The sequence below is a fragment of the Chelonia mydas genome, chromosome 7 (genome assembly GCF_015237465.2).
Source record: "Chelonia mydas isolate rCheMyd1 chromosome 7, rCheMyd1.pri.v2, whole genome shotgun sequence".
Lineage (NCBI taxonomy): Eukaryota > Metazoa > Chordata > Testudines > Cheloniidae > Chelonia > Chelonia mydas.
In genome coordinates, this window is record NC_057853.1 from 55,460,621 (window position 1) to 55,488,210 (window position 27,590).

At 48.2% G+C, this 27,590-nt stretch overlaps 1 protein-coding gene across 2 annotated transcripts in view; it reads left to right on the forward strand.

Annotated features, from left to right (window-relative positions):
• The first annotated feature begins 10,877 nt into the window (after positions 1 to 10,877).
• Positions 10,878 to 27,590, forward strand: part of TLL2 (tolloid like 2) — a 173,278-nt gene continuing 156,565 nt past the window's right edge. For both annotated transcript variants that reach the window (XM_037905507.2, XM_043552254.1), the window contains exon 1: positions 10,878 to 11,118. In XM_037905507.2, coding sequence (XP_037761435.2) covers positions 10,974 to 11,118 — 145 coding nt within the window. In that variant the 5' untranslated portion in view covers positions 10,878 to 10,973. The remainder of the gene's footprint in view (positions 11,119 to 27,590) is intronic.

The following is a 27,590-nucleotide window of genomic DNA, read 5'->3' on the forward strand; positions in this document are numbered from 1 at the left end:
AATGAGATGAAGTATAAATAGACATAAAGCCTATACCCATAAAGAGGAAATCAACACTAGTTCAAACTAAGGAACGGCTGTTTGAAAAGTTGAATGCAACAAGACTTGGGATGATACTATGAAACAACTTGTGGTGCAATGCCATACTGGCAGGGGAGAAACCAATGCATCTTGGATACTTTGATTTTCCTCAGATCTGTTAGCTTCTCTACGAATATGGTATGGCTTTTGAGGAGAATCTTCTGTAATGAAAAGTTCTATGTCCGTACACCCACAGTCATGGTTGTGTGTAGCAAAAGCTGTTGCATTTTACTGTGTGACTGGCTGTCGAGTGTCCTTGAACATGTTTTTGTTGTATTCCACACTGAGGTCATAAGAGGCTGGTGTAGACTGCAGCAACAGCATGGAGTTCTGGAACCACAAAGTGTTCTTTCCCCAAATCCTTTACTACTTTTTGACAAATCAACTTGTTAGTCAAATCTAAACTCAACCCATGCATCACCAGAAAATCTGCTCCCAGCAGGTTTTGTGGTTCTGGTAACTTAGCCAGAGCAAACATGAGTCCTGCATAAATCTCCTTTGGGGACTATCAGTGGGTGAGACAACTTTATTTTAATAGGCTGTTTTGTAAAAGTCTCAATTGCCATGACTCCTTTTCTTTCCAACAGCGATGTGGCTGGGTGAGGGTCATAATGTAGATACACCTGCACCTCTGTCCACTATACACATTCCCTTGCCACTCCTTAGCAGAGCCATACAGTTCTCCCTGCTCTGCCTGTATCTAAAGAGGCCATTATACAGCATGGTGGGTACTGGGGACATTGTGAATGTGTATCCTCTCCCCCACTTTACCTGGCTTTTAGAATCAGGGCCTGATCAATTGATTCAGAAAACCAGGTATCACATCCCCTTAGAGGGGGCTGGATTTCTGTTTGAGTGTATTTGGACTGTCCAGTTGGCTGTGAAACTATTTCAGTTCCTTCCCTTGTAGCTCAAGGGCATCATTCATGTAGCAAATTTCTGCCACCATGTCATCCCATTGATTCAATGAATCAGAGTGGGCTGGGCACTGCTTTGGAAATGGAGGGCAAATTTTCTAAGGTGCTGGTTTCTAATTCAAGCCTGCTCAAAACCATTAGACACCCTAGCAGTAAGATTCACCAGCGCTTGTATACAGTCCTTAGCCTGGTTTGCAACAGTCTTAATCTCCCTTCTAACTAATTCATATTGCTCTCCTTTTTGCCTCTCTAAAGTATTGCACAGTAACAACAAACTATTCATTGCTGCTCCCTTTAAATCATTCCTGTTAACTTTCTGGGTTTTAAACAAAGTACTCACAAACCCAAAGGGATCTTGCGGCTCTGCTATATTTACCGTAGTGTCCAGACTTCTCCCATGACTAGCAATATAAGACTTAACAGACGGCATTAAAATTGCTTGTTCGCTCTGGAACCCAAGCGTATTAGGTCTGTTAGTGCATCTTAGCCCAGTGGTTTGAGCAATGGCCTGCTAAACCCAGGGTTGTGAGCTCAATCCTTGAGGGGGCCATTTAGGGATCTGGGGCAAACATTGGGAATTGGTCCTGCTTTGGGCAGGGGGTTGGACTAGATGACCTCCTGAGATCCCTTCAAACCCTAATATTCTATGTTCTATCATAGGTATACCACTACATACTAAGGAGGCACCCCCCACTTACTAGTGTAAAAACCAGTTTATTTAATATTATGTACTTGTAGCATGTTAAAGTTTATACGTCCGCAACCTGACTCTGTCCCTGATATTAAGGATATTCAGCCTCTCTTTGGACCAGAATCAATGTAGGTGGAGGATAGGTGTGCAGTCACTTTCCTGAATGCAATCACTAGTGGAAGTTTTCCGGTGATCCTTTGGATTCTTTTGGGAATCGAAAGCTGCTCAGTCACCGCCCACTACGTGTGTTCGGGTCTTCAGTCACCTTGGCCTGGAATCAGTTTTTTGACAAAGGGGGAAAACACTGTCACTTTCCCAAACACCCCTTTCAGTTCCAGAATTAAAGGGACACCCTTATTGGGAGTCTTTGGTCTCTCCGAGGAGTGTGATTATCAACCGGTGAGGCCGGAAGCATGTCAGCTCCCCCACACCTGAGAGCCAGAATTATCAGTTATTCTGGAAGCACAGTCAGCCCTATTCTCCCTCTGGCACCGGAATTAAAGGCTAGTGCGCTGTCACCAGCCTTGGAAGTCCCAGAAGAAAATACCTTCTCTGTCCAGTCCCTACAGCCTAAAGGTATGTGTACTCTGTGATAAAACACCTCTGGCTGGCCCATGTTAGCTGACTTGGGCTCGGGCCCGCTGGGTTATAAAAGTGCAGTGTAGAAGTTCGGGCTCTAGTCTGGGACCCCACAAGGGGGAAGCTTTCCAGAGCCCAGGCTCCAGCCTGAGCCTAGGCGTCTACACAGCAATTTTATGGCCCTGCGAGCCCAAGTAAGCTTACACGGAGCAGCCTCTGGGTTGTGTTGTTGCAATGTAGGCAGTATGCTATTTAGGTCTGTGGACAGACAGGAGGCCCAAGCACAACTGCTTGGCTGTATCCTGGTAATTCCCAGATGATTTTGCATCTACATCTTTGAGCCAGTTCTGGGTTTCTGTAATCTTCAGTACCACCAAAAAACAAACCATATACTTAAAAAAAAAAAATCAATTCCACTGTGCAACACTACGAATATTTTAACTGCAGTCGCTTAGGAGAGAAAGTACTCTGGCTGGATAAAAGCAGTGCCCAAAACAATTCCACAGATTGCTCAAACCAGTTTTGCAGCTGCATTATGAAACTTAAGGCTTCTAAGGCTATATCTACAGTGCACTTTTTTGTTGGTAAAACTTTTGTCAGTCAGGAGTGTGAAAAAACCCCACCCCTGACCAACAAAAGTTTGACCCACAAAAAGCAACTGTGTGGACAGCGCTTCGTCCATAAAGCTGTGAGGTGCACAGTGTAAATAGCCTAAGTGAGAAGGAAAAGTTTTGCTCTCTGAAGCTTTCCTGACTTTCTCGCTCCCCAATAACCTCACAAATCCACTCAGTCCTGCATTTCCACACCAGTTGTAACCTTTGGTTTGTGTGTTCCCAGACAGTAATTTTAAAAATAATAAAAACAAACTGAATTATTTACAGTTCCTGCCTTCAGGGCAGCTATAGATCACTTAATTTTGTGAGGGGCTGTGAATGACATGAGTGATAAAAGTAAAAACTTAATATGAAGTAGTTAAACAAACAGGTCTCCCTATATTACACTGGATTTATACTAAATTGTAAGATGAAATGATGCATTTAGGGGAGATCAGTCCTTAAATGAGGAAAATAGGTATAACCCTTTCTCTGACAGTACCTTGATGATAGATGGGCATGCCTAATCTAAAATGAGCATGTTAATCTTTTAATAATCCATTTTAATGTCCCTTAATTAACATTAAATCCACCTTTACTATAATTATTTTTTTTACTTTTATTGACTCTTTAACATTGAGCATCCAAAACATTAACATTTTATCTAAAAATCTTGTAAAAGCCCGTTACATCATAACTCGTCTTCAACTTGCCTCTGAATTGTCTCCCTTCACTTTTACTCATACTTTACCAGCCTCGACTGACTATTGTCGAGCCAATTTTTGAGAAATACATTTTTGGCCCTACTTTTATTTTAACATTACTATATAAACATAAGCATCATCACTATAGGCTACAACACATGGCAAAGCCAGGGTAAAGATTGATGCCCTGCATAATCTAGTGCAAGTGCACCTGGAGTACCATGGAATTCTGCTCCCCATAGGAAGGAAGGAAAGAGAAAAACAAGAATGAGGAAGCTAAGGAATTGACAATCTGTAGGAGAGAGAGCTTGGGGTTCAGAGGGCATCCATGCGCACAGTCCATGCATACCCTTATAATTTTATAAATGAAGGAGGAAAAATATTCACACATTTGGCAAAGGTAGAAATGAGCAGTAGCAGAGGCCAAGGAAAGAAATCTCGCCTTTCACTGTCGTAGCACTTTGGGAAAGTGACAGTGGACTGGACTCCTAATGGAAGTGGCTGAGGCACCATCTCCTTGAAGATTCAAGTATAGTTACAGGAGTTGAAATGTGGTAAGAAGCAGTCCTGGATGAACCAAGTGGTCTGGTTTTGGCCCTGCGATCTTACTTGTATAACATATTCCACAGAGGATAAGGAATTTCTATTTAGTTCACAAATACTAATCTGAAATTGATGGGTGGAAAACTTTACCCGCTTTATTTATCCCACAAAGATTTCCAAAGCGATTTGTATTTACATTTTTTCATGTAGAGAGATTCTGATCTTCTGGAATTTAGAACACTGTTTTTGAGGAAAACAGGTACAGTCATGGAATCATAGAAGATTAGGGTTGGAAGGGACCTCAGGAGGTCATTTAGTCCAATCCCCTGCTCAAAGCAGGACCGACACCAACTAAATCATCCCAGCCAAGGCTTTGTCAAGCCGGGCCTTAAAAACCTCTAAGGATGGAGATTCCACCACCTCCCTAGGTAACCCATTCCAGTGGTTCACCACCCTCCTAGTGAAAGTGTTTTCTAATATCCAACCCAGGCTTCCCCCACTGCAACTTAAGACCATTGCTCCTTTTTCTGTCATCTGCCACCAAGCTCCATCCTCTTTGGAACAGCCAAGCTCCATCCTCTTTGGAACCCCCCTTCAGATAGTTGAAGGCGGCTATCAAATCCCTCCTCACTCTTCTCTTCTGCAGACTAAACAAGCCCAGTTACCTCAGCCGCTCTTCAGAAGTCATGTGCCCCAGCCTCCTGATCATTTTCGTTGCCCTCCGCTGGACTCTCTCCAATTTGTCCACATCCTTTCTGTAGTGAGGGGCCCAAAACTGGACGTAATACTCTAGATGTGGCCTCACCAGTGCCAAATAGAGGGGAATAATCACTTCCCTCAGTCTGCTGGCAATGCTGCTACTAATGCAGCCCAATATGCCGTTAGCCTTCTTGTCAAACATTTGGAGCAAGATTGTGTGTCTCACCAAATCACATTTATATTTTACATTTCAGGGCCCATTTAGCTTCTTGGATCAAAAAAACACATTCCACAAGCCTTTTTCTGTTGAGGCTTGATGTGTGTGCATATGACTTACACTGATTAGGGGCTCCTGGCTGTAAAGATTAAGTCATCTTTTTCAGTGAGGCAAAGAAATGTCACTCCTTGAACATCACTTGGCTGCAAGTTAAAGAATGTTACAGCTTGGGAGAATGCCAAACAGGCATTCATAGAAGGACTGAGCTCCCTTGGTGTTAGAAGTCTAGAAGTTATATCTTCACAAAGAGACTTTGCTGCTATGTCTGTGTAAATTCACTCATCTGGATAACAGTGATCACCTGCCTAGAACAATCATCTGGGCTTGCACAAACTAATCCACAGAACTAGGAAACCACAAACATTCACTGTCTTTTTTTATCCAGACCCGAAGCAAGTTCTTCAGTGCTAATGTCTACAAAGGGACCTTTGTATTAGCACAGAGTTCCCAGCCTATGGGCTGCCACCCTGAAGAAGGTCAGCAGAGGATTTCCATGTGGTCACAAGACGGTTCCCACTCCTTGATGGCACACAGCTGAATCCCACTTGTGAACACTCAGGTAGCTCTGCTGAACCATAGTGCTGGTCGCAGGAGAGGTTGCATTCCCAGTGTTGGAGATGTTCAAGTATTTACTCCCCTCACAGAAGAACAACACTGCCAGGACCCACCCTGGAGGGAGTGGAACAGCTACCCCTGCAAGCAGCCAGGAGGGGAGAATGTGCTTGGTCTCACGAGTGAAGTGCTAGGGGAATTGGCACATCCTTTGATTTACCACTAGAACCAGTGATAACTTGGCATGTGGTGCCATAGGAAGTGGTAGATTAACCTCCAGAGGAAGGAATAAGGTTGAGAACTCCTTGTATTAGCAGATATGTTAAAAACAAGGAGCCAGGTTTCCTTAAGGATGATACCCTCTATCAAAGATATTCTTCCAAGGGTCAGGAATAAACTCTTAAATTCTGATTAAAGTGATTACTGTTCATCCGCTTTCCCGTTCCCCTTGAAATGCCACCTTCTGGAAGGTGTGAAAATATGGAGCTAGAGTTTATTGTAGGAAATGGAAGAAAATACCGCACCTGCAATGCTGCAACTGGGACACCAAAGAGCAGCAGTTAAACCTTTCTGCTCACAGCAGAAGCCAAGATACTGTCAGCCATACATTTCCAGTTCCATGGTGTGATCTGTTGCATTATGCATTTCCAATGTATACATCATTGCAGTATCTGAGCCATGCACACATAATCTGAGTATTATGTCCAAAAAGGACATGCACAAACACTTCCCTGGGCACGCTGCATTCTTCAATGGGAATTCTATTTGTTAGTCTGGCAAGGTCTACTTGGTAGACCATCTTCCTACTTGATGGAGCCTGCCCAAATGGTAGCCAGGCTTGTGCTTTTGTGGTTTGGTAAGGAATTCCACAGTCCAGGGCCTTCCACTGGACCTTCCTAGTCCCTGAGTTTCACAAGATGCTTGATTGGAGAGTCCCTGTTGAGTGCAGCTGTTTGGTAGATTGTGAAGAGAGGCAATCTCAAAGCTAGCTACGGCTAGGCCCTAAACCACTGACGCCTTTAAAGATCAGAACCAGGTTGAGAGTCAGATGTGAAGCCAGTATGGGTGGGGAGTGTGCTTGTGCTTTATGTGCTCTCACCTGTCTTTTATTTAGGAGATGGTACTGTGTGCAGAGTGGAAGGAGGTCAGCTCATGGTAAACCCCAGCTAAAGTCAGTAGCAGTAATTTAGCTTCATGACTAAGGCCTGGTCTACGCTACAGTTAGATCAATGCAAGGCAGCTTACATCAACCTAACTATGTAAGTGCCTACACTACAGTAGTGCTCCTGCTGGTAAGTTGCCCACTACATTGACTTAATAACTCCAGCTCTGCGGGGGGTAGAGCTTAGGGCGTTGATCACAGTGGTGTCGATTTAGCCACATGGTGTAGACAAGGCCACAGTCTTCATCCTGGAGCTTTCGTCCATCTTTTAGTTACCCTGGGCCCAGCTATTGACATGCCTTCAGGATAAGGACTGAGACCTTGAACTTGATGCGATATTCTATGGGAAGCCAGTGTAGAGAGCGAAGGCCAGGTGTGATGTGCAGTAACTCATGTTGTTGAGCTGTGCTGCAGTGTTCTGTACCAGTCAGTTTCTTAAGGGCTCTTTTCTTCATACCCAGCTGTATCACATTGCTATAGTCCAGAGGAGAGGTAGTGAAACAGTGTATAACTGATGCTAGGTTGCTGTTTGCTGTCCAGGATGGGATGAAGTCATCTAGGTGGCTGCAAGATGGTAGAGTGTGCCACTCCTGGAAGCTGCTATTTCAGAGCTTAGTTAGCATCAGTGAAGAATTCAGGAGCACTCTGAAGCTATGGAATGGATTGACAGATGATGGGTGTTTGTCTTCAACTGAAAAAACCTTGCATCATGGCTGCACATTCTTTAAAATACTATCCTGTACCTACCAGCATAACCTGTCTTTTTTCAGGTCAGCATCAGCCAATTCCTGTTCTCCGTGAGCTGATCTTCAAGCTCTGGACCAGGTTGGTGGTGCTGGCATCTTTATATAGGGTGATTGCTACCACTTTAGTCCATGCTGACTGACCATATCACCTAGGCTGCATGCAGATATTGAATAAGGAGAGAATGGATCCTTGTGAGTTGGCCACCAGACCCCTCATGCTTGGAAAGGTGGCTGTTCTTATGTTACATCCCTCCAGCAAGGATTTAAAATAATCAGAAGGGCAGCAACTTCCGTATGGTCACAAGCCAGGAAACAAACTCAGTGCTGCAGTGCAGGACGGTGCATTATTGTAGGCACTATTACTTTTAAAAATGTTTTATGGTGTCTCAGGCCAGGTCTATGCTAAAAAGTTTTGTTGGTATCACTATGGCAGCCAGTCTGGTGAAAAAACACTCACTGACATAGCTATGTTGGCAAAACCCCAGTGTAGGCGCAGCTGTGCTGACAGTGCTTCTGTCGATGTAGTTAATGTCGCTTAGGAAGGTGGCGTTACTACGCTGTCTGAAAAACTCCTGTTTGTGCACACTGCATCTACACTAGGTGCCTGCATTTCTAGTGTAGACAAGACCCAACGCACAAACTCTGTTCCCTGTAGCCCTTCACAACTGTGATTAGATTCAGCACTGTGGCGCATATCACTTTTTGCTCATGTCCCACCTACAGCCAGTATGATGACAGCCTTCCTGTTTTTCCAGGCTCAGCTCTATTTAAACCATTTCAGTACACAAGTTTCTGTAAAATAGCCTACCTGTTGTAGTTTAAAATGGCCAAGCTGCAGTAACCTTGCTTGAGTTGATGGAGGAGAGAGAGGGGATGGACTTTTTTGATGTTTCATTCTTTTGCTAATGGTTTTACAAGTTCAGTTCTCTTTCCAAAGGAAGGAAAGCTAGGGGTTTTAGAATTGTAATGTAAAATAATGCTTAACTGGATCCCTGCACTTTACTACCACCTGTATCAAACAATGTATTCCTACTCCTGTCAGAAGGTAATGAGTATATACTATCTGAGGGGTAGCCGTGTTAGTCTGGATCGGTAAAAGCGGCAGAGTCCTGTGGCACCTTATAGACTAACAGACGTATTGGAGCATAAGCTTTCGTGGGTGAATACCCACTTCGTCTGATGCATGTATTGGAAATTTCCAGAGGCAGGTCTAAATATGCAAGCAAGAATCAGGCTAGGGATAACGAGGTTAGTTATGCTAGATATTTGCAAAAATGCTCTACAGCTAGTGCTTAGCTGTAGTTCTCAAAACCAGACTCTGCTGTTCACTTAAACTGCTTCCAGGATGCTGCAGAAAGTCAGTGCCTCATCTACAGTTAAAGGTACCAGGCACAAAGGATGGGACTTGACTGCAAGAGGCAAGTCCAGCTGTGGGCAAAGGCACATAGTGCTAATACTGATGCCAGAGGAGAGCCTAGATGGATTAGGAAGGGAGGGGCTCTTTGTGCATATGGCTGGCTGCAGAGGTGACTAGTCCATCTCTTGTGTTGGTCCATCTGTAGGATGGCTGCTTGGCTGACCAGAGGCTGGCGAAGATCCCGTGGGAGTCCTTGCTGGTCCTCAGGGCTAGGAGGCTCATAGGCTGGCTCACTGCTCTGGATCACAACGCCACTTCCATAAGCCGCATCTGAGAGCTGGCTACTTTTTCTCAGTTGTCTTTCTGAGGCTGGTTTGAATAGTTTTAAAGGGGTATTGGGGTAACTACTGAACCTGTTCTGGGCAAAGCCTGAGAGTCCTGGGCTGGAGCAACTGATGGGCTGCTGGGTGAGACTCCAGTGGCTGGTGCAGAGAAGTAGGCACTGGGAAGACTGGAGTGTTGTCCTTTGCTTGCTGTGTGACCAAGGACATAACACTTAATCTCAGTTTCCCTCTCTGTAAGTGGTAGGGGACAAGGGGGTGAGGTAATGTCTTTTATTGGACCAACTTCTGTTGGTGAGACAGAAGCTTCTGAGCTCACACAGAGCTCTTCAGGTCTGGGGAAGGTACTCAGAGTGTCACAGCTAAACACAAGATGGCAATGATTGCTTAGAAGTAGTAGTTAACACATCATTCAATGGACCATTGGAGGTGAAGTGGACCATTAAGATTGCTCCAGTCATAGTGAGTTGGGGGCAGAGGTTGTTAGTGAGTTACCGATTGTTGTAATAAGCCATACATCCAGTATGTCTGTTCAGTCCAATATTTTTAGTATGTAGCAAGGTTATGAACTGAAGCTCCCAAGCTTGTCTTTTGAAAGTGTTGTGCAGGTTCCCATTGAGGATGAGGTCTGAGAGGTCAGATATATAGTGATCCCTTCTTTGTGACAAGGGCTCACCCACAGGTGATGTGGTGTTTTTGTCTTTTATCGTTTTCCTGGGGGAGTTCATTGGAGTGTAGTGACTGGTTTCACCCAGCTTAGCAGCTGTTGGGGCATCTAGCGCACTGGATGAGGCAGACCACATGTTGTGATAAGCATGTGAAGGACCCAGGGATCTTGAGGGTGTGTTGTAGGGGGTGGTTTTGTGCGTGTGTGTGTGTGGAGGGGAGAGGGTGTGTCCTGATCTGCAGGGAGTTTGCTTCTGATGATGAGCTTGGGAAGGCGGGGGTGGGAGGGGTTGTTTGAAGGCCAGAAGAGGGGGTTCAAGAAAAATGTTTGTGGCGGGGGGGGACCCTATGAAGTATGGCTTGTAGTTGTTTGATACTGTATGAGTTCCAGTGTGGGCTGGTAGGTGACAGCTAGGAGTGTGTGGTCAGAGGCGCGGGGAGGCATTTCTGTATGGAAGCAGCTTCTCTCAGGGTAGACGGTCGGTAGGGCTGGGAGAACAGGGTAGCGGCTGCTGCAGCGCCGCGGGCTAGGTCTGCTCCGGGCGATGGGGAAGCCAGGGATCTCCCCCAGCGCTGCGGGCAGGTCTGGGCTCCCGGTCTAGCCCCGGGGGGGCAGGCGCGCAGGTGGGGCTGCGGGCTGGGGGAGCCCAGGTGCGCTCGTGGGCCCGGCTCTTTGCCCCTTTCTGCTTCGCAGCAGCAGCAGCTCGGAGGAGGCGAAGGAACCTTGAGCCCGCAGCGCCCCCCGCCCCCAACTCTGCCCCGCCGGCGCCCCCCCCCCGGGCTCGCAGGGCTTCCCCTGGAAGGAGGAGCCGGGGCGCGGGTGCTTGCGGATTGGCTTCCCCCTGCCCTGAGTGACGGGGGCCGAGCCCAGCCAGGCCGCGGCGGGGGCGGGAGCCCGGCACGGCTCCTGCCCTGCCCCAGCTGCAAGCGCAGCAGCATCGCCCCCGGCTGAGGCAGCGGGCGCGGGGAGCTCCGAGCAGTGCCCGCCGGCCGCTGCAGCCGCCCCAAGCCCTCCCCGCCGGCCAGGGGCTGCGCGCTCGCCCCGGGCTCCGCTCTGCAGCCGCCATGGGCTGGGCTGCCCCTCTCGGGACCCTGCTGCTGCTGCTACTTCTGCGGGTGCCGGCTGCCCGCGGCGCGCCCGCCTCCTGGGGGCTGGCGGCGGCGGAGAGCCTGGAGCAGCAGCCGGGGTACCGCGACCCCTGCAAAGCCGGTAGGTGAGAGTGCGGGGGGCTCCCGGGCCAAGTTTGCCGGCACCTGGCGCCTGGCTGGGCAGATCCGCCTGCCCGCCCCGCTCGCAAGAACTTCCCTGCCCAGCGCTTCCTGGCCCGGGCTGGAGCTAGCAGCTGCCCCGGGGGGCTTGTCCCGTTCCAGGTGCGGCAAACAGCTGCACCGCGCCGGAGGCTGCGAAGGAGCCAAACTCCGGCTGCGCTCCCGGAGCAGAACGCGTTAGTGTCGCGGGGGGGTGAGAAGCGTGTCGAGGCTCTGGGCAGTGCATCGCCCCAGCCTGAGCTGGGGAAGGTGACAGCAGGGACTGGGATCTCCCCAGGCAGGGAATAAAGCGGGGATCTTGCTTCCGGATTGAAGCAGCATCTCCCGGCTCCGACATTACCCCGCTTTGGATGAAAAGTTCCTCGTTTATCTTGTAGCTGAGTGTCCGGGGGGTGGGGAGGGGAATAGAAGCAGCCAGTCAGGAATGAAGCTTACTGCAGGTCTCAAATCCAAGAGAGCCCATGTTCGCCTCCCCCCATCCTGGGCTGCAAACTCCTTCTTCCCCCCTAATTAGAGGAGATGGGGTGAGTCCAGTAAGCCAGCAAGTGATGGAGCGGGACAGGACTCGCTCCATCTTGGGGCATTTTGAACATCTGGGGCTTTGCTGTCTGTAGGCTGCTCGCTTGGGTTTGCATCTACAAGTATTCTGGGAGCACTGAAGCATCCGGACGCTGCTGGGGAGTTGTACAGCCCTTATGCTCTCTATCTGATGTGCATTTGTTACATCCACTGATTGCAAGAACTCTGCTGATGGATTTTATGAGTAACTCGCCTGCCTCATTTGTAATTGTGATCAAAATAGGAAATTCAGGTTGATGGGTTGGGGCCGATTCCTTTTGAAGGATACGTTTTTTGCCAAGTGTGGTATTCTCTTCTGGTCGCTAGGCCATGCAGTTAGAGATTTGATCTGACTGAAGTGCCTTAGTGATGGAATTTAAATTAATTATGGGCTTTCTTGAGTCTGAAATTCCACTCTGGAATCCAATGGTAATGAAGAAATGTTTTCTGAGCTTACTTCTGTCCGTTTCTAACAACAGAACGTGTGTATAAATACCAAAATATACTCGCCTGGCCTTATTGTACACCTCCCACAGAGACAAGGAGCCATGTCAAGGCGATGCCAAAATCATTTCTGGGCATGTTGGCCCGGCTGCCCCGTGTAAGCTTCAGAATTGGGGTATGGAAGTTGTCGTGTCTCTGCTTTCTAATATGCTTCAGTGTTTTGTGAGCCTGGATTCCCATCAGGATGCTGACCCTGAACCTTGTTTGAAAGCACTATCTTTCCTATCAGCCCTCGACTAGTAGGTGTCTGACACTTTTGAAGTGGGTGCCCTCTCTTGACTGCTGGAACAGGGAAGGGGTTTTCTCTCCTCTTCCCCCCTCCACCCCACACTCCATGCACTAGTCTTTGGGGTGGGGCAGTTCACTATCTGCTCCACAGGCTCCAGGCTTCTATGGGAAGGGCGGGTTGGGGTAGGTCTTGTCACACCTCTCCAGTAGCTGTGGTCTGTGGGTGATCTTTTCCCCAGGTGTGATGCCTCTCTGCTCAGAGCTTCCCCCAGCAGCAGCAGAGTGAAACCAATGTAATTCCTGTTAGTTTCACTGCTTCCTTCCCTGCACATCCTGCCTCTGCCCAGGGCAGTGCTACTGCTGCTGCAGGCTCCAGTGTGGTTCTTTTTTAGTTTTACTGAGGAGTATTGTCAAGACTTGTCCACGTGTCCATTTCTCCAGCTATAAATTGGCGGCAGTACTTATCTACCGGACTTGTAACTATCTGTAAAGTGATTTGAGAGAGAGTGCAAAATATTTTGTAAAGGTTAACAATTGAGGGTCCTTTCTGGAAACAGGGTTTCAAACCATGGAAGTCCCCTCACCTTCAGCAGGAGGCTCAGCATTTCAGAAAATTGGGCCACTTTCAGGTGGTGCTGAAATGTAGATGCCCAGACTTGAGACTGTTGGTGTTGAGTGGTCTTTTCCCTTACCTCTGTGCCCATGCAAGATAGAAATACCGTGAATGGGGCTTACCCACCATTTTTGAAGTGCTCTGGCACCTGTAGATGAGTGCTATAGTAGGAATGCTATTTAATTAGACCAGTCAAGGTTGTGGGCTTATACCCAGCTGAATGCCATATATGTGTCTCTGTAGACAAATACATTGGGGGGGGGGGGGAGCTCTGATGGTAGGAGAGAAGCTATTAGGGAAAGGGTGGGAATTCCTTCCCCAAACTTAATGTTTCAAGGATCAAAGCATCTGGTTGCCTGAAATGCCAAGGTATAACCACTGTTATTGCTACTATAAGCACTTGCATTCTGAACTATTACAGTTAATATTTCAGCACTTATCTATAGCACAGGAGAACAGAGTAATGTCTTAACAAGAAAGAGAATCCACTGGCTGTCTTGAACAATCACCTTGCTTGGTTAGAATTGTCAGTGTAATTTGCAAAATTGGCTATGCTTAACAGTTCTCATCAAGATCTACGCGGGGTCACTAAGGTTTCTAAAGAGAATGTAGCAAATGTTCCCTGCTAGATCTCTGTGCAGGTATGGATGGGAAAGGTATAACCTTGAGATCTGCCTAAACCAATGGTGTTTGTCCTAACTGACTTGGTTAAACTGCCCAAGCCTGGGCACTGATCATAGTGAGGTTATCCATTTAAACAGTTTTGGGAGAAATTGTGGATACTTTGCAGACAGAATAGACACCCAATTCTGAAATGCTTGGCCTTAAACCATAAGGACTTGTCTGCACACAAACTGGAACCAAAATAACAAAGTAGGCTGTAATTCACCTCTAGTTATTCTGGCACAAGTCTGTGCGCAGTTATTTTCGATTGTGTGTCCTATTTTGATTTCAACTTGTCACTAAAAAAAAAATCTATGTATGTGATGGAGACTCAGGTGTTTACAGGATCGATATCCTTCTAACCGCACAGTACCTGATGTGGTAAGCATGTATCTTTCCTTCCAGCAGGGGGCCTGGGAGACTGTTCCTGCCAACAGAGAAACTGCAGGTGGGGAGAAGCATTGACTCATCTAGCCCCAGTGTGTGACCTTTGAATCTGGATCCTTGTCATTCAGGGCCACGTAGCAGATGCATCATGCCCCTCTGCCCATACAGATCTATCTCATGTCCTGCTTCCTCCCACTCCTTTAACTGGTGGCAGGTACAGTGATGTTTCTCACACCATTTTTTGCTGCCGGCCCCCAGGGGACAGCTTATCTCGCTGGCTGGTGGCAGATGCACTTTGCCCCACAGGCGTACCGGGTTCATGTCATTCCCTGCCTTGGAACTGGAGGCTGGTGTAAGCGTCAACAGACTGTCAGCTGAATGAGGAGTGCTGTATCTTTGTCCCAGTGCCTCGTCCATGGTGAATGAGAGGAAATTGCGCCTGCCTGATGATGTGTGATCCAACAGGGTCTTCAGAAGACCAGTTGCCTGTGCGTACTCCGAGCTTTTATCCTTGTGTAGCCAGTGTATGGGAGGGGACGTGCTATATGCATGTGCTGACCGACGGTGAAAGGGGATGGGCTAAGGGCATAAATATGAGCTGAATTATTGTCCTGCAAGTAGTAATTGATTTCCTTTCTTTGGGACTCTGTCCTCAGAGGGAATTGAAGCGCTTGCTTTCACTCTGTTAGTAATAGCAACGTGGCGGTGTGTCATGTCGTTACAGCGTGGACTTGGGCACCAGAACTCCTGGGTCTGATGCTGAGTGACCTTGAGCGGGTCCCTTAGCCTCTCTGCCCCTCATCTCCCTGGTCCATAAAATAGGAATGCTACTGTGCCGGGAAGATGTCACTGGAAACCTTGGGGAGGGCAGGGTTTTTGGTGTGGAGGGGGTGGGAGTTGGAGGAGAGAGAGTTGGGACAGCAGTTGCACAGGTGGGGCTAAGGGGATAGCTGGAGTAAGTGGGGTGGTGTAGGCCCAGGATCCAGCGAGGGAGGAGGAGAGCAGTGCTGGAGCAGTGCAGTCCAGGCAATCCTGAGCCTTCTGGAATCTTGGAGCTGGCGCATACATGTCTGCAAGGCCCTGTTCTCCATGGAGCAATGAGACTAAACTCTGTGTAAAGGTGAGCTTGCCTTCTCCCTCCCTCCCGCCCTCCACCCCCAAACACAGGGCGCCCTGGCTCATAGTAGAAAATATTCATTGATGTAACAGTTGGGCCTGGCTCTTGCATTGTTGAAATGGCCCAGTTCCAAACCCTCCCCTGCTCCCCCCACCCCCACTATGTGCCAGAGCAGTCTGGAGCTCGTCGCTTGCTTCAGCACTCATCCCTCCCCAGGCCTCAGCTGCTGAACTCCCCTCCAGGCAGCCCAGCTTGCCAGCCTGTGCTAATGGCTCCCGCTGGGCACAAGCTACACTCCAGCTCTTGCTCGCAGCTGCCTGGAGCAGTGCAGGGAGCTAGCGCTGGGACCCACCGACACCCCCCCCCCCCAGTGGGGGGAAGATGGAGAGTGCAAGGCCGCGGCAGGCAAATCCCAGCAGGGCAAGGAGACAAGACAATAGCCAGTGCCGCAGCAAGAGGCTGCGTTCTGACACATTAGGGGGAAATGTCTGCTTCCGAGGCCACAGAATCAGTCCATAGGGCCTGAACTGAGGCGAGGGGGAGAGTTCACACCTCTGTTTGTTTCAGGCTCCCTGGAGACTCAGGCAGGCATCGCTGCAACGGCTCCTCTCGGCTCACATTCTCAAGGTTGTTCCTGCGGCCAGGCAGCCTAGAAATATTCTCGTGGGGGGGAAGGTAGCCTGCTTGTTGCCTGGCACGGAATAGTGGGTGCCCAAGGATGCCCAGGGAGTCATGAGCTGAGTGGGGCCCAAGCAGGATTGTTCCCTCCAGTCTCTTCTGCAGCACTTTGTTCTGTCCCGTTTTCAATGCCCCAAGTAGTGGGATTAAACCCCTTCCCCTTAGAGATGGTGCCACATCTTGACTGATTTCACTTTGAGGGAAATGTCCCAATTTTTGGCCTGAGTTTCCCTTCATTTGATTCTGTTGCCTGGCTCCTGGCTCTGCCTCCATGGAGGAGCTGTGCTGTTTGTTCCAGAGGAAATGGGTTTTGATTGGACCAAGCTGCTGCCCTTTGACAGTCATGTGCAGAATAGCGCCCACTCCACAGCGACTTGCTAACGCCCTGGAAGTGGTAATGACATGAAATAAAGGGGTGGGATGTCTGGATAACTCGAAATCACAGCCCAGGGCTTAAGTGCAGCAAATTTAGCCCCTTGTGGATGGAGCACAGGAGGTCTGGCGCCCTGGCAAGGAATGTACAACACGGTCAGAAGCTAGCCTGTGTCACAGCCCCACACAGCCTGTTCCACTCACTGCAGTCTTCACAGTGGGATTTAGACCTGTGGGATTGGGAAGCACCTCGTTTAATTTGTGGAAATTAGAAGATTCGCAGAAACATTGTGTGGGTTCTAAATTCCTTCACCCAGGCCGGTTTGACTGAAGGATTTGACACAGTAACAACCCTGTGAAATTAGCAATCAGCCAAAACTGGGATTACAGTTACCAGGCTGCACACCTATGAGATTTATACACTCAACCAGATCTCAAGAAGTTTATAACCTCCACAGAGACCTCAATGAGCTTGCAAAGGGTTTAAGTATTCATAGTAATAACTCCAAAATTAACCACCCAGCCTCTTTTAATAAGCCTTATGCCCTAAATCATTCCTCTCCTGCCCACACACCAAGTCCTGAAGTCCAGATACAGTCCAGTGAATTAAGTCTTCTATAGGACAAATGAATCAACCACGCTACCGGTAGGTGCTCTTAGACTGAGTCGGTTTTGACATGCTGTTCCCAGGGAAGTTAAAAGACTTTCCAAAAAGTGAAAAACCCCACGCACATATCTCTAGAGCCCTTTGCTCAGTTGATCTTGAGCTTTCCCACAAAAGTTCTCCATGCCACAAGATCCCAAATGCTAAATTTCAAGCAAGAAGTAGGTGGTTTAGGATTATTTTTTAAACCATAGACATTAGATGGGGAATGTCCAATAGAGCTTACAGAGAAAACTGCCTTAAAACCCTTTCCACGACTGCAGCTCCACTGCATTGCATCTCCAACTCTAAACAGTGAGATCGCTACTGTGCATATGTCCACTGTCTCCAGCAGCCTTTACCCACCTGTCCTCATTCAGTGTGACCGTCTCTCAGCTGCAGGTCAGTGAAGCAATGTGAATAGTCAGTTCATTCCCAGACCACCCTGGGGAGACAGCCAACAAGGCCCTCCTGCAACCTGCCAGGGGAAACAGCAGGTAAGGGGTTAGTCTGTTGCATTTAACAACTCGAGAGCTTCCAGCCCCAACACTGGCTTTTTCCGTCTCGCAGCAACATCTGCATCAGTGCTAGGCTCTGCAGCCTGCATGCGTCTCAGGATCTCCCCTTGCAATAGAGGTGTGCTTCCCTGACAGGGACAAGGTAGGGGGGCGGAGGAGTGGCGACAAAGCAAGGCTGTTCTATTGGTGAAGGCAAGAGGAGTGGGAGTCCCGAGACCTGGCTTCTACTCCCAGCTCATTGGCTGATCTCTCATTTTCCACCTCTGCCCTATTTGCGAAGCAGCGATGATGCTAACCTGCCTCATGTGTCCAGGTCAGATGTCTCAAAGCTATCTGGAGCTCTCCGGTTCTGTACGATGCACCCTGTGGCCACCATGGCATCCTTAGCTGGTGAGCATCTGACACACACTGGGCCATGCGCCCCCGAGAGGCTAATCCGGAGCTGAGGGTACTCGGCACCACACAGGGTAATGCCCAGGTTGAAATTCAACTGTTAAGGCTGCAGTGAGTGGAACATAATTATTTGGCTATTTTAGACTTCACTTCCTGTCCTAACCTATTGTGTGGTGCTGCTGTACACTGTTAAATTGCTGCCACATTGTACCCCCAGAAGTGGCTGCCTTCATTGATGGCTGAAATGATCTATGTAAGTTCTGGGAGCCTAGGAACTGCAGCATGAATTTTTTTTTTAAAGGTGAGTTAATTAACCACATTGAGGGCTTTTCTCTTGATTGCCTCCCGACTACATCATAATGAAATAGGAGCTATAGGAAATTCATTAGAAGAAAATCTGTAAGTGCAACAAGAATAAAATTGCATCAAGGGTCCAGGAAGCAGGAAAGTAATTAAATTAGGTCACACCAACCTTCTAGCCATGTGTTTAAGAATGGGCAAGGGTTAATCTCACTATACACAGGGTTCCTACAGGCATCGCAAGCACGAGTACTCAGACATAATGCTTAAATTAGAATGCAGGCTTAATCTGCGTGGACTGGCTGTGGGGTGTGTGTGTGTGTGTCTAGATCTAAAAGTATCTCCCTCTATTGCCGGGGCGAAGGGACCCAGGTTGTTAGCTTGCAGGCAGTAGCAGACTCAGAAATGTCTCTACCTGGCCTAACCACTAGAGGGGGACAAAGAGCCATCCAAGTCTGCATTTGGGTTTATGAATTGAGCACCCGCTGTGGGCTTGAATGTCTAAATGCGGGATCAGCACAGCTCATTGGTGGTGCCAGTGTTGCAAATTCACAAGTCAGCCCCTCCCTTGCAGAATATCTCCCCCCGCCCCGGAGTGGTTTAAAAATTGATTAATTTTTGTCAAGGATTACCTATTGTACCTTGGGGCTTCTGTGCTGTTAGGGAGCACGGAGGTCAGGTTTCAACCTTTTCTCTAACCATGAAGTCTGGAAATGTTTTTTTTTTTAATGGAAGCAGAGATTCTCCTGGGATTGCTTGACTTCAGCAGCTGGGGCTTTTTGAAAAACTGCAAATACCACCAGAGTTGACAGTGCCAGAGTTGACAGTGCCGACAATTGTCCCACCGCCTGTGTGTAAATCTTTCTTTCTGACCTCCTCTGTTTCCCTTTCTCTCTCTGTGGCAGGTCCATGCTCCCTCTCCCCCAGGCCTATAATCCATGTCCTTGATTCTTCCTGCCCTTTGGCCACGTCCCCTCTGTCACACCTGTCCATCTGTTCCTCTCTCCCCACTGCTAAACCCTTCTCCGTGGTAGTCTCTTGCTTTAGCCCCTGTAACTTTCTCCCTGCACTGGTCTGTCCAGAATATTGCCATATCGCTGCCAATGTGATCTTTCTCTGTTACTGTTTAGCTACATCCTCTCCCAGCAGCTCTCTGCCTACCACCCCATCACAACGCGGTTCATCTTCAGCTGGCACATCCTGTCTGTCCACCTCAATGCTCATTTTCATCTCCCTCCACCCCCATGACTGCCCCTAGGTCTCTGGCCTACCTACTGCTCCTACCTTCTCTGCTTTGTGCCTTCTACCCTGCTGCTCCCTAAGCCTGGAACACACTCCCAATTTGTGTTTGTAAAGTGCCCTTCCCCCACCCCCTTTCCAGCTGGCTCTGGTCTTCCCCCCCTCCCATCATTAATGCCTATGTTCTCGCTTACCCAAACTGTAGACTTACTTCATGCCATGGCTTCATTTGCCGTGTCTCATTTAGCTCTTTGGAGCAGGGTACCTGCTGTAATGAATGTGCTCCCTTACTAATCTCCCTTTTCCTCTCCTCGACCCAGCTGGAGAAGATCTGGCCACCTGAGAAGCAGGGACCCAGAGGAGCACCTAGCCAGAAGAGGGCGCCGTGATTCATTATTCCATTCTCCACTGGAGAGTCTGTTAGATTTCTTCCTCAGGGTGCTGTATGATTCCTTATGCGGAGTCCTGCATAGCTTAGTACAGGGTTTCCCCACAGGTAAGTAGATTCCTATATCCTTTCCCTGTGGGGACACCAAATACTCTTGCTTCCCTGGATCCTGAGGGTTGCAGGGGTCAGTCTGCAGCCAAGCTGCCTTCGGCTAGTGCTGAAATCTGCCCTCTCTGCCCCGTGATACTGATGAGCCATTGGCTTGATCCTGTTGACCAGGTTTTTTGGCTTTTGTCATCTTTTCTATCTGAGCTTCTGACTGAGTTAAGGTTACAGAAATGTTTAGCTTCCCTGGCAGAAGAGAGGATACCTTGTTCAGCATTTTAATCCACTCCAGCGTTTGCAAGGCTGAAAGATCCCCTGCAGGGAGCGGCTGACTGGGAGGTTGATTGGTTATTGATTTAGAAATCCTGATGACTTGTTGTTTTTTACTTGGGCATGTTTACTATAGGCAAGCTCGGCACTCCTAGAGTTGTTTAATGGTCTAAAAACAGCCTCTTCCTGTTTAACCGATATAAATTGCCTTTTATTACCGAGGTCTGCAGCAGCTTCCCGAATGTGCAGCGGCTCAACATCACATTAAGACTTTGCCCCAGAAGTCGTTTTGAATCCTCATAAACTTTGGCCCCTAGGAAAATGCAAATGGTCAAAGTTACTGAATTCAGAATATATAACAACGTGGGAAATGAACTGTTTGCGGAGAAAACAGAAATGTGAGAGCGAGGAGAAGGACTGCTGAATGTTTTATTTTATCCTATTCCAGTCAAAATCTGCACCAGAATAAGATGTACCGGTGACCCACCACCAGCTCAGATTTCTCAGCAGCCAATATGATTTTTTTTTTTAATGCAGTACTGGGAAGAATTCAGAATTACCTTTGCAGAATTCACACATCTTAGTGTGACCATTACCTGTCTTCCTCGGTTCTCCCCCAGGCCTGGATCTTTCTGCCCTGTTCTGTCTTTTCTCAGTCTCCACCCCCAGATTTTCCATGCTAGTCCCAGTCTTCCTCCTTCCATTTGCCCCTGCTAGCTTTCAATCTCCCTACAGAGCCAGCCTTCTTCCCTCTAGGCTCCGTGTCCCAATCTACTACCCTCCACCACCCCTCCCCATAGGTCCAGTTCTTGTCCCTTCTGCATGAGTCAGCCAGCTTCCTTCTCTCGGCCTGGGTGCCGGCAGGGGAGGCCCTGAGGGTAGTGGCAAGTCTCCTGTCTCTTGGTTCTGGTGACTAGCAGCCCACAGCAGCTAGGAGTAACAATTGCAGGGGAAGTCCTGCTCAGCCCCAGGCTCCTGGAGCATGTTCGGGGCAGATAGGGTTATTTATCCAAAGATTCTAACAAGCCTCTACTGAGCATGTGCAAACACAGGCTCTGATTTCCCTGGGGGTGCTCGAGCCCTGCTCTGCCCCTGACTCCACCCCTTCCCCCAAGACCCCACCCCTGCTCTGCCTCTTTCTTCCCTGTTCTGCCTAGCACCTGCTGGTGGGCCCCACCAATCAGCTCCTCCCACTCCCCCCCAGTGCGCCCCGACCTCACTCCACCCCCTCCCCTCCAGTGCCACCTGCCTGCTGCTGAACAGCTGATCCGTGGCAGGTGGGAGGCACTGGGAGGGAGGAGGAGGAGCTGATCGGTGGGGCCCACTGGGGGAAAGTGGGAGGAGCTGATTGATGGGGGCCCCCCAGTGGGTGCTAAGCATCCACTTTTTTTTTCTGTGGGTGCTCCATGAAGTCGGGGCCTATGCGTGCAAACTAATTTTTTGAAGATTTGTAATTTGGGCAAATTTTCAGAGGGGTGGCAAAAGGCACATTCTTGGCATCAGGGTGATTTCCCCCCAGCAAATTCCAAGCCCTTGCTCCAAACCATGGGGGCACTGATTTCTCACCCAAACGTCTGTAAGAATTTTTTAAAATGTGGGCCACGTGTTTTTCTTTAAGCTCAATCTCAGAAACAGCTGAAGTGTTTTATCTTAAATGTTCAAAAAACCCAAACTGAAAACAGCCTGAGTCAGACACCCAGAGTGGAAAATTTCAGCCCAAATGGTTAAAGTTTGGCAAAGTTAAAAGCAACTAAAACCATTGGGAGTACATAGTAGATTCTCTGTAACTTGAAAGTCTTTAAATCATGATTTGAGGACTTTAGTAACTCAGCCAGAGGTTAGGGGTCCATGACAGGAGTGGGTGGGTGAGGTTCTGTGGCCTGCAATGTGCAGGAGATCAGACTAGATGATCACGATAGTCCCTTCTGGCCTTAAAGTTTTGAGTCTATGATCCACCTGTCCGGTGCTCTATTATTGTATTGATTGCTAGATGCAATTGTAAAGCAGTGCTCCTCATTCTCACTGAGGGATGTAATTAGGGCGGATGCAAGCATGCCCACCAGGCCATGGTGTGGTAGTGCTCAAGTAAAGGTGGTGCTAAGGGTAAATAAATTCTTAAGCTTGGATAGGCTGAAGAGATCTGAAAAACCCACACCGCTAAGTGACAGAGCTATGCCAACCTCGGCCCCGGCATAGACACAGCAAGGTTGTTGGAAGCATCATTAACCTAGTTACTGTTGCTCGGGGAGATGGTTCATACAGTGACAGAAATACCCTTCCCATCACTGTAGTCTGTGTCTATACTATGTGGTTATGCCAGTCTAGCTACGGCACCGTAGCTATGCCACTGTCGTCCCCGGAGAGTTGACGTGGCCTTAACTAGAGCTGGTTGAAACATTTTGGAACAGTTGCTGTCAGACGATGTGGTTTGGTTGAAATGCTTTGCGGGAGCGTCTCTGTTTCAACAATTTGACAGAAGTGTCAAAACAAATCATTTGGTCATGTTTCATTTTGATAATGTCAGTGTTTTCTTTTGACTCGGAGGATAATATTTTAATAGGTTTATATGTTTGTACCTTGTCAAAATGTTTCAGAGTTTCTGAATCAAAATATGTTGGAATTCCCATTCTGCGAAAAACTTGAACATTTCAACTTTTCATTCCAAATTTCCACCTGTCAACCTTTCCCGCTGGGTGGACGTTCTGTTTTCCAGTCAGTTATAATTCTTCCCTTGGTTTTTGTGTCTTACAGGCAGCAGTTCAACCCCCAAATTTAGAGGGTTTTTTTAAAAAGATGCTTTTTATTTAAATGTTGGTGCTTGTAACCCCAAAACCACGAGCTTTGTGCTAGTGCAGGGAAATCAGACTCTGACATGGCTTGTTTGAGAAAAGTGAAACTGACCAGTTTCATTGGGCTTGTCTTCGCCGCATTGTTAGCTTGAGGTATACCTCAAGTTTTGCTGCTCACTCGATTCCTGCCCACATGTGCAAATCTCTGGCTCAGGTTAAGTGGTGCTTTAAACTTGAGCTAGATGGCCTGTCTGGGAGGTGTCGCTGCTGACACTCCAGCTAAGTTAATGCAGTGTGGGTGCAACAACTTGATTTCCAGCTCAGCTGCTAATCCAATCTCTGCTCATCCAACTGCTCTGTGTGGCCGCTCTCATGTGAGCGGGCAAGAACTCGAACGTACGAACTCGAGCTAAATGGTGCAGTGAAGACAATCCCATTGTCCAAGCAGAGTGAAATCTGCAAAGGAAGCAAACATACATCAGTGGTGAAAAGTACATTGGATTTTAAAAATTCATTTAGCTTTTAATATTGAAGTAGTTTTTGTGGTGCAGATGAGTAAATTTTGCTTTTAACAGGGCTTCCTTATTTATTGAAAAAAGAAAAATACAATGTGTGGTTTCAATACAAAAGCAAAATGCCAAGATCTCTCTTTTAATAAGTGGGTCATATTTTTATATCTGTAGCCAGGTCCACTAGGAAGAAAATAGTTTTTAACAAGAAACGTTTAGTTTCATAAATGAATGCTAAGCACTATTTTCTTATAGGTCGTGACTGACCATCACTGATCAGTTCTAGTGACAGCGCTGCAATAATCTTTCCATAAGTGCAGAGCTCGTCTCCAGGGACAGGGACTGTCTTTGAGCTGTCGGTACAGTGTCTTGCACTGAGCAGCCTGTGATGCGGCTCTTAGGCGCTACCACAATACAAACAGTGTCAATGATTGTGATTTTTCTGCCCTCGGCTCTATCCAGTCTAGGAGAGCAGAGGCAAATCTCTGGTGAGCTCCCCACTGGGGTGGTCTGTGGAACTGAAGGTAGGCCTTTTATTGCTGTATTGTTCGTGTTAGGAGGAGATTTTGTTCCGTGACACTTGGACCTGCAGTTGACCATTCAGACAGGGCACGCATGGTGTTGGTTAGCTGTGAGAAGCGAATGCCTGTAATGTCTAACCTTTGATGTGATTGGAAAGCATGCACTCTTCGGATAGCATTTCCCACCCACGCCACCACTGTGACCTGCTGCCTGCCGTTCATTTTTGTGGGCATCTAAATATGACTTAGGAAAGATTCAGTAGCTTAGTAAGTAACCTCTTTTAATAGGGGGAAGTGAGTTCCCATCATGCTTGGTTAGATACGACTGATTTTGGTTTTGCAGCCTTGTGCACTATAGTCCCTTCCTTGCTGTATTGAAGTGACGAGACATTGCAGGATGTGCTGGGGGTATTGCTGGCTCCTGGTGACCTAAGCATCAGAATTTCCTAAAGTCCTGTCTGTCCTTTGAAGGTTCTAACACTGGGACCAGTGCACACAGATTTTTCCATTCTGTATGGTGACGTGATTATAGCAGTGTCTGGGTAGCACCCTCTTCAGTTGATGCTGCAAAACGTTTGCTGTGTTTATACTCTTCGCTCTTCCGAAAAGCATTCATCTCCGTGGCGGACTTTTTCCCCCACCTGGTCAGCAGGACTCTGCCTGCATTCTCTGGCCCCACTGCACAAGCTATCCTGTATTAGTTCCCCAAGTCCAACCCCCAGCCACGCCCATGCCTCCTTCACTCAGCCCCATGCCGCAGTTTTGGGGTTTTTCTCCCATTTGTTACTAAAATGAAATGGGGGATGATCTACCTTCAACTTCCAGCCTTTGCCTGCCAGGTTGAAGAGTCCGCTGATTGTCAAATGTCTGTTTCTCAGGTAGATAGCTATAGACTGGGAAATTAACCAGAATTACTATTGTGCCTTCAATTCACAACCTACCTTCCTAAGAGTAGGTCAGCACTAGAACAGATGATCAAGGCAGGCTGTGGAATCCCCATCAGTGGAGGTTTTTGAAGAAGGTTGGACAAACACCTGCACGGATGGTCTAGGTTTACTTGCTCAGCATGGGGGATGGACTAGGTGATCTCTGAAGGTCCCTTCCAGCCCTATGTTTCTACGGTTGTGGGGTGGTCATAGAACATGATAGGGTTAGGAGCTTTCCTGGGCTGTAGGCAGGAGCCAGGGAGGGAGAGCGGGCAGGTTACTGAGGCCAGAAGGCAGCAAAGGAGAATGGAAATAGCTGGTTGGTCTGGGCTGTCTTGTTGATTTCTCCTTGCATAGATGTGTTCTGATTAAGGGTGACAGTGGCCTGTCCCTGAGATGTTGTCGGAGCTTGGGGACTACGATTTGGTTTACACAAGAGGGACTCACTTGTGAGAGACTCTCGGGCCAAATTTCCCAAAGGGATCATGGGAAAATGTCTACTTTGCACCAAGCTAGTAATTAACCTGACCGCACACGGAAAACGTAACTGTCCCCTGCAGTGCTATTGCACCGGATTTGGAGAGCAAATTCAGCCCTTAGTGTGTGTACAAGGGGTTTTGGTCCTGCTGGAAGTGCACGTTTCAGCACAGCGGTAGTTACGGAGCTGCTGCTGATGCCACCGTGAGGACGTGTGTGTCCTGGAGGGCAACTCAGGGAGACGTCTCAGTCTGCACTCCAGAAACTGCAGCTTCGTTCAGCCAGGATGCTCCAGCTGAGCTCATGTATTGGGGGTCAGGAGCTGGGGCAGAGCTTTCTCACTCCATGGGTTTTGTTTTAGAAAGAGCTTCTGCCAGCAGCGTGGCTAAGCTGGCATCAGACCACTGCTAGGGGCTGTTGTGAGCCTCCCTTCTTCCTAAGGGACATGTAGGGACAAGCTTTGCTTGGAGACAGAGCTGTCCAGAAGGGCAGAATAAGGAGCTGTGCTCTCCCGTCCCAGCCAAATGGCTGTCTGAGCACCCAGATGCAGTGGTGATGGGCAGTTCAGGAGTGCAGGCAGTAATCAGAAAGCCGAAGGAATAAGTTGTTATAATGGAGGGCTGGAGCTGATAGCTGGGTGCGAGAAGGGAGTTTTGAAGGGTGATTTGAATGAGGAAAGGGCCTGTTCTTTTGCACAGAGCAATCAGGGAAGCTGTTCCAGGCAAATCTCAGTGCTTGTTGCCTTCTGAGTGCTTTATTGACCTTGACTCCTGTTATCATGGTGGGTCAAGGTGAGGAAATGCTATCCTGCACAGCCTGACTTATGTGTATCGGTCTCTTTGTATAGTCTAGGCCTTATTTATTCAGCGCTTGTGATCCAAGCCTTGAGGGTTCAAAGGTGATGAGCCAGGCCCATGGAAACAGAGTGTCTCAAATCACAAAATTTAAAAAACAACAGTGTGTTGATTTTTTTTATTTGCATTTCCGAACCTCTAGGATTCATATTGTTCAGCTTTTTCTTCCCCCAGCTGTGAGGACAACAAAATACTGCTAAAGAAAACGAAAGCAGAAATTCTCACGTAATCACCTGACTCTGGGAGCTGGGGGCTTCAGAACAATGTCAAACATGGCAATACTCTTGATCCCCTGGGGGCATTGGGCGGTGCTGAGGAAGCATGTCCTAAGACCCAGTTGAAGCCAGGGCTGGCTGCAGGGTTTCAGCACCTCTTAACATATGTGACTTCTGCAAGGATGGTAGTGAACACTACAGTTAGAACTCAGGGGAAATCCTGCCTACCAGACCTGTGCTCAGACCACTGCCTAATCATGCCTCTGCCTAATCAATGCACAAGTGGTGCAGGCTGGGTGGTAGGCCGAGGGGTTATGCTTAGCTGTTTCTGACCTTCACTTTGCAGAGGCTTGTGAGGGGGATGCCCCATTCTCTGCTCTGTAGTGCTGTTATATAATGAAGGTGGCTGCTTCTCGCTTGAAGCCTCTTCTGCTCCCTGCCCAGTGAATGAGTGAAAGGCTGGAATCTACCTGGTTTCTGAGGCAGTGCAGGAGAGGGGTGGGTAGGTTGTGGAACCAGTGCGCTCTCCCAGGCTGCTCTGGGCAGTTGTGATGCAGACATGCGGGAAGGTCTGTGCATCCAAAGGCCCTTATTACTGTTTTTTAAAAACAGGCAAGCAGACCTTTGTTACTCTTCCATGACGTGCTCCTTGCTTTGTCTCCGCTCCAGCCCCCTCCCTGGGTTTGGTAACATGCACGAATGCAAAGGCCTCAAATTTAGGTTCATGGTTCCAAAGTTCATGGTCCTGAGAATAAACAAAAAACTATTGTGGTGGCAGAGAGCTGGGTACCCCATTAACCCAGAATCATGAATATTTATAGTGCTGGATTACAAAGGAACATAGAGACTATATTGTATTTCCTAGAACTTTCTTTCCATGGAGTCCTTTCTTGGCAGGCCACTTTAATGTAAGCTTTGCTTATTTAGTCGCACACTTTAAGCCGATTAACTTTTTACTAATAAAATGTGTGTTGACTCCCTTTGTCTGAGCTCCTGTTTGTTTGTACCTACACTCCTGTGACAAAGCGTCACGGAGAACTGCTTCAAGCCTTGGCTAAATCCCCCTGCTGGAGGCTTTAAATGACCTCAGTGGGTTGGTGTGTGATTTCTGTCTCACTGTTTCTGGGTCTCTCCCCCCCCACATTG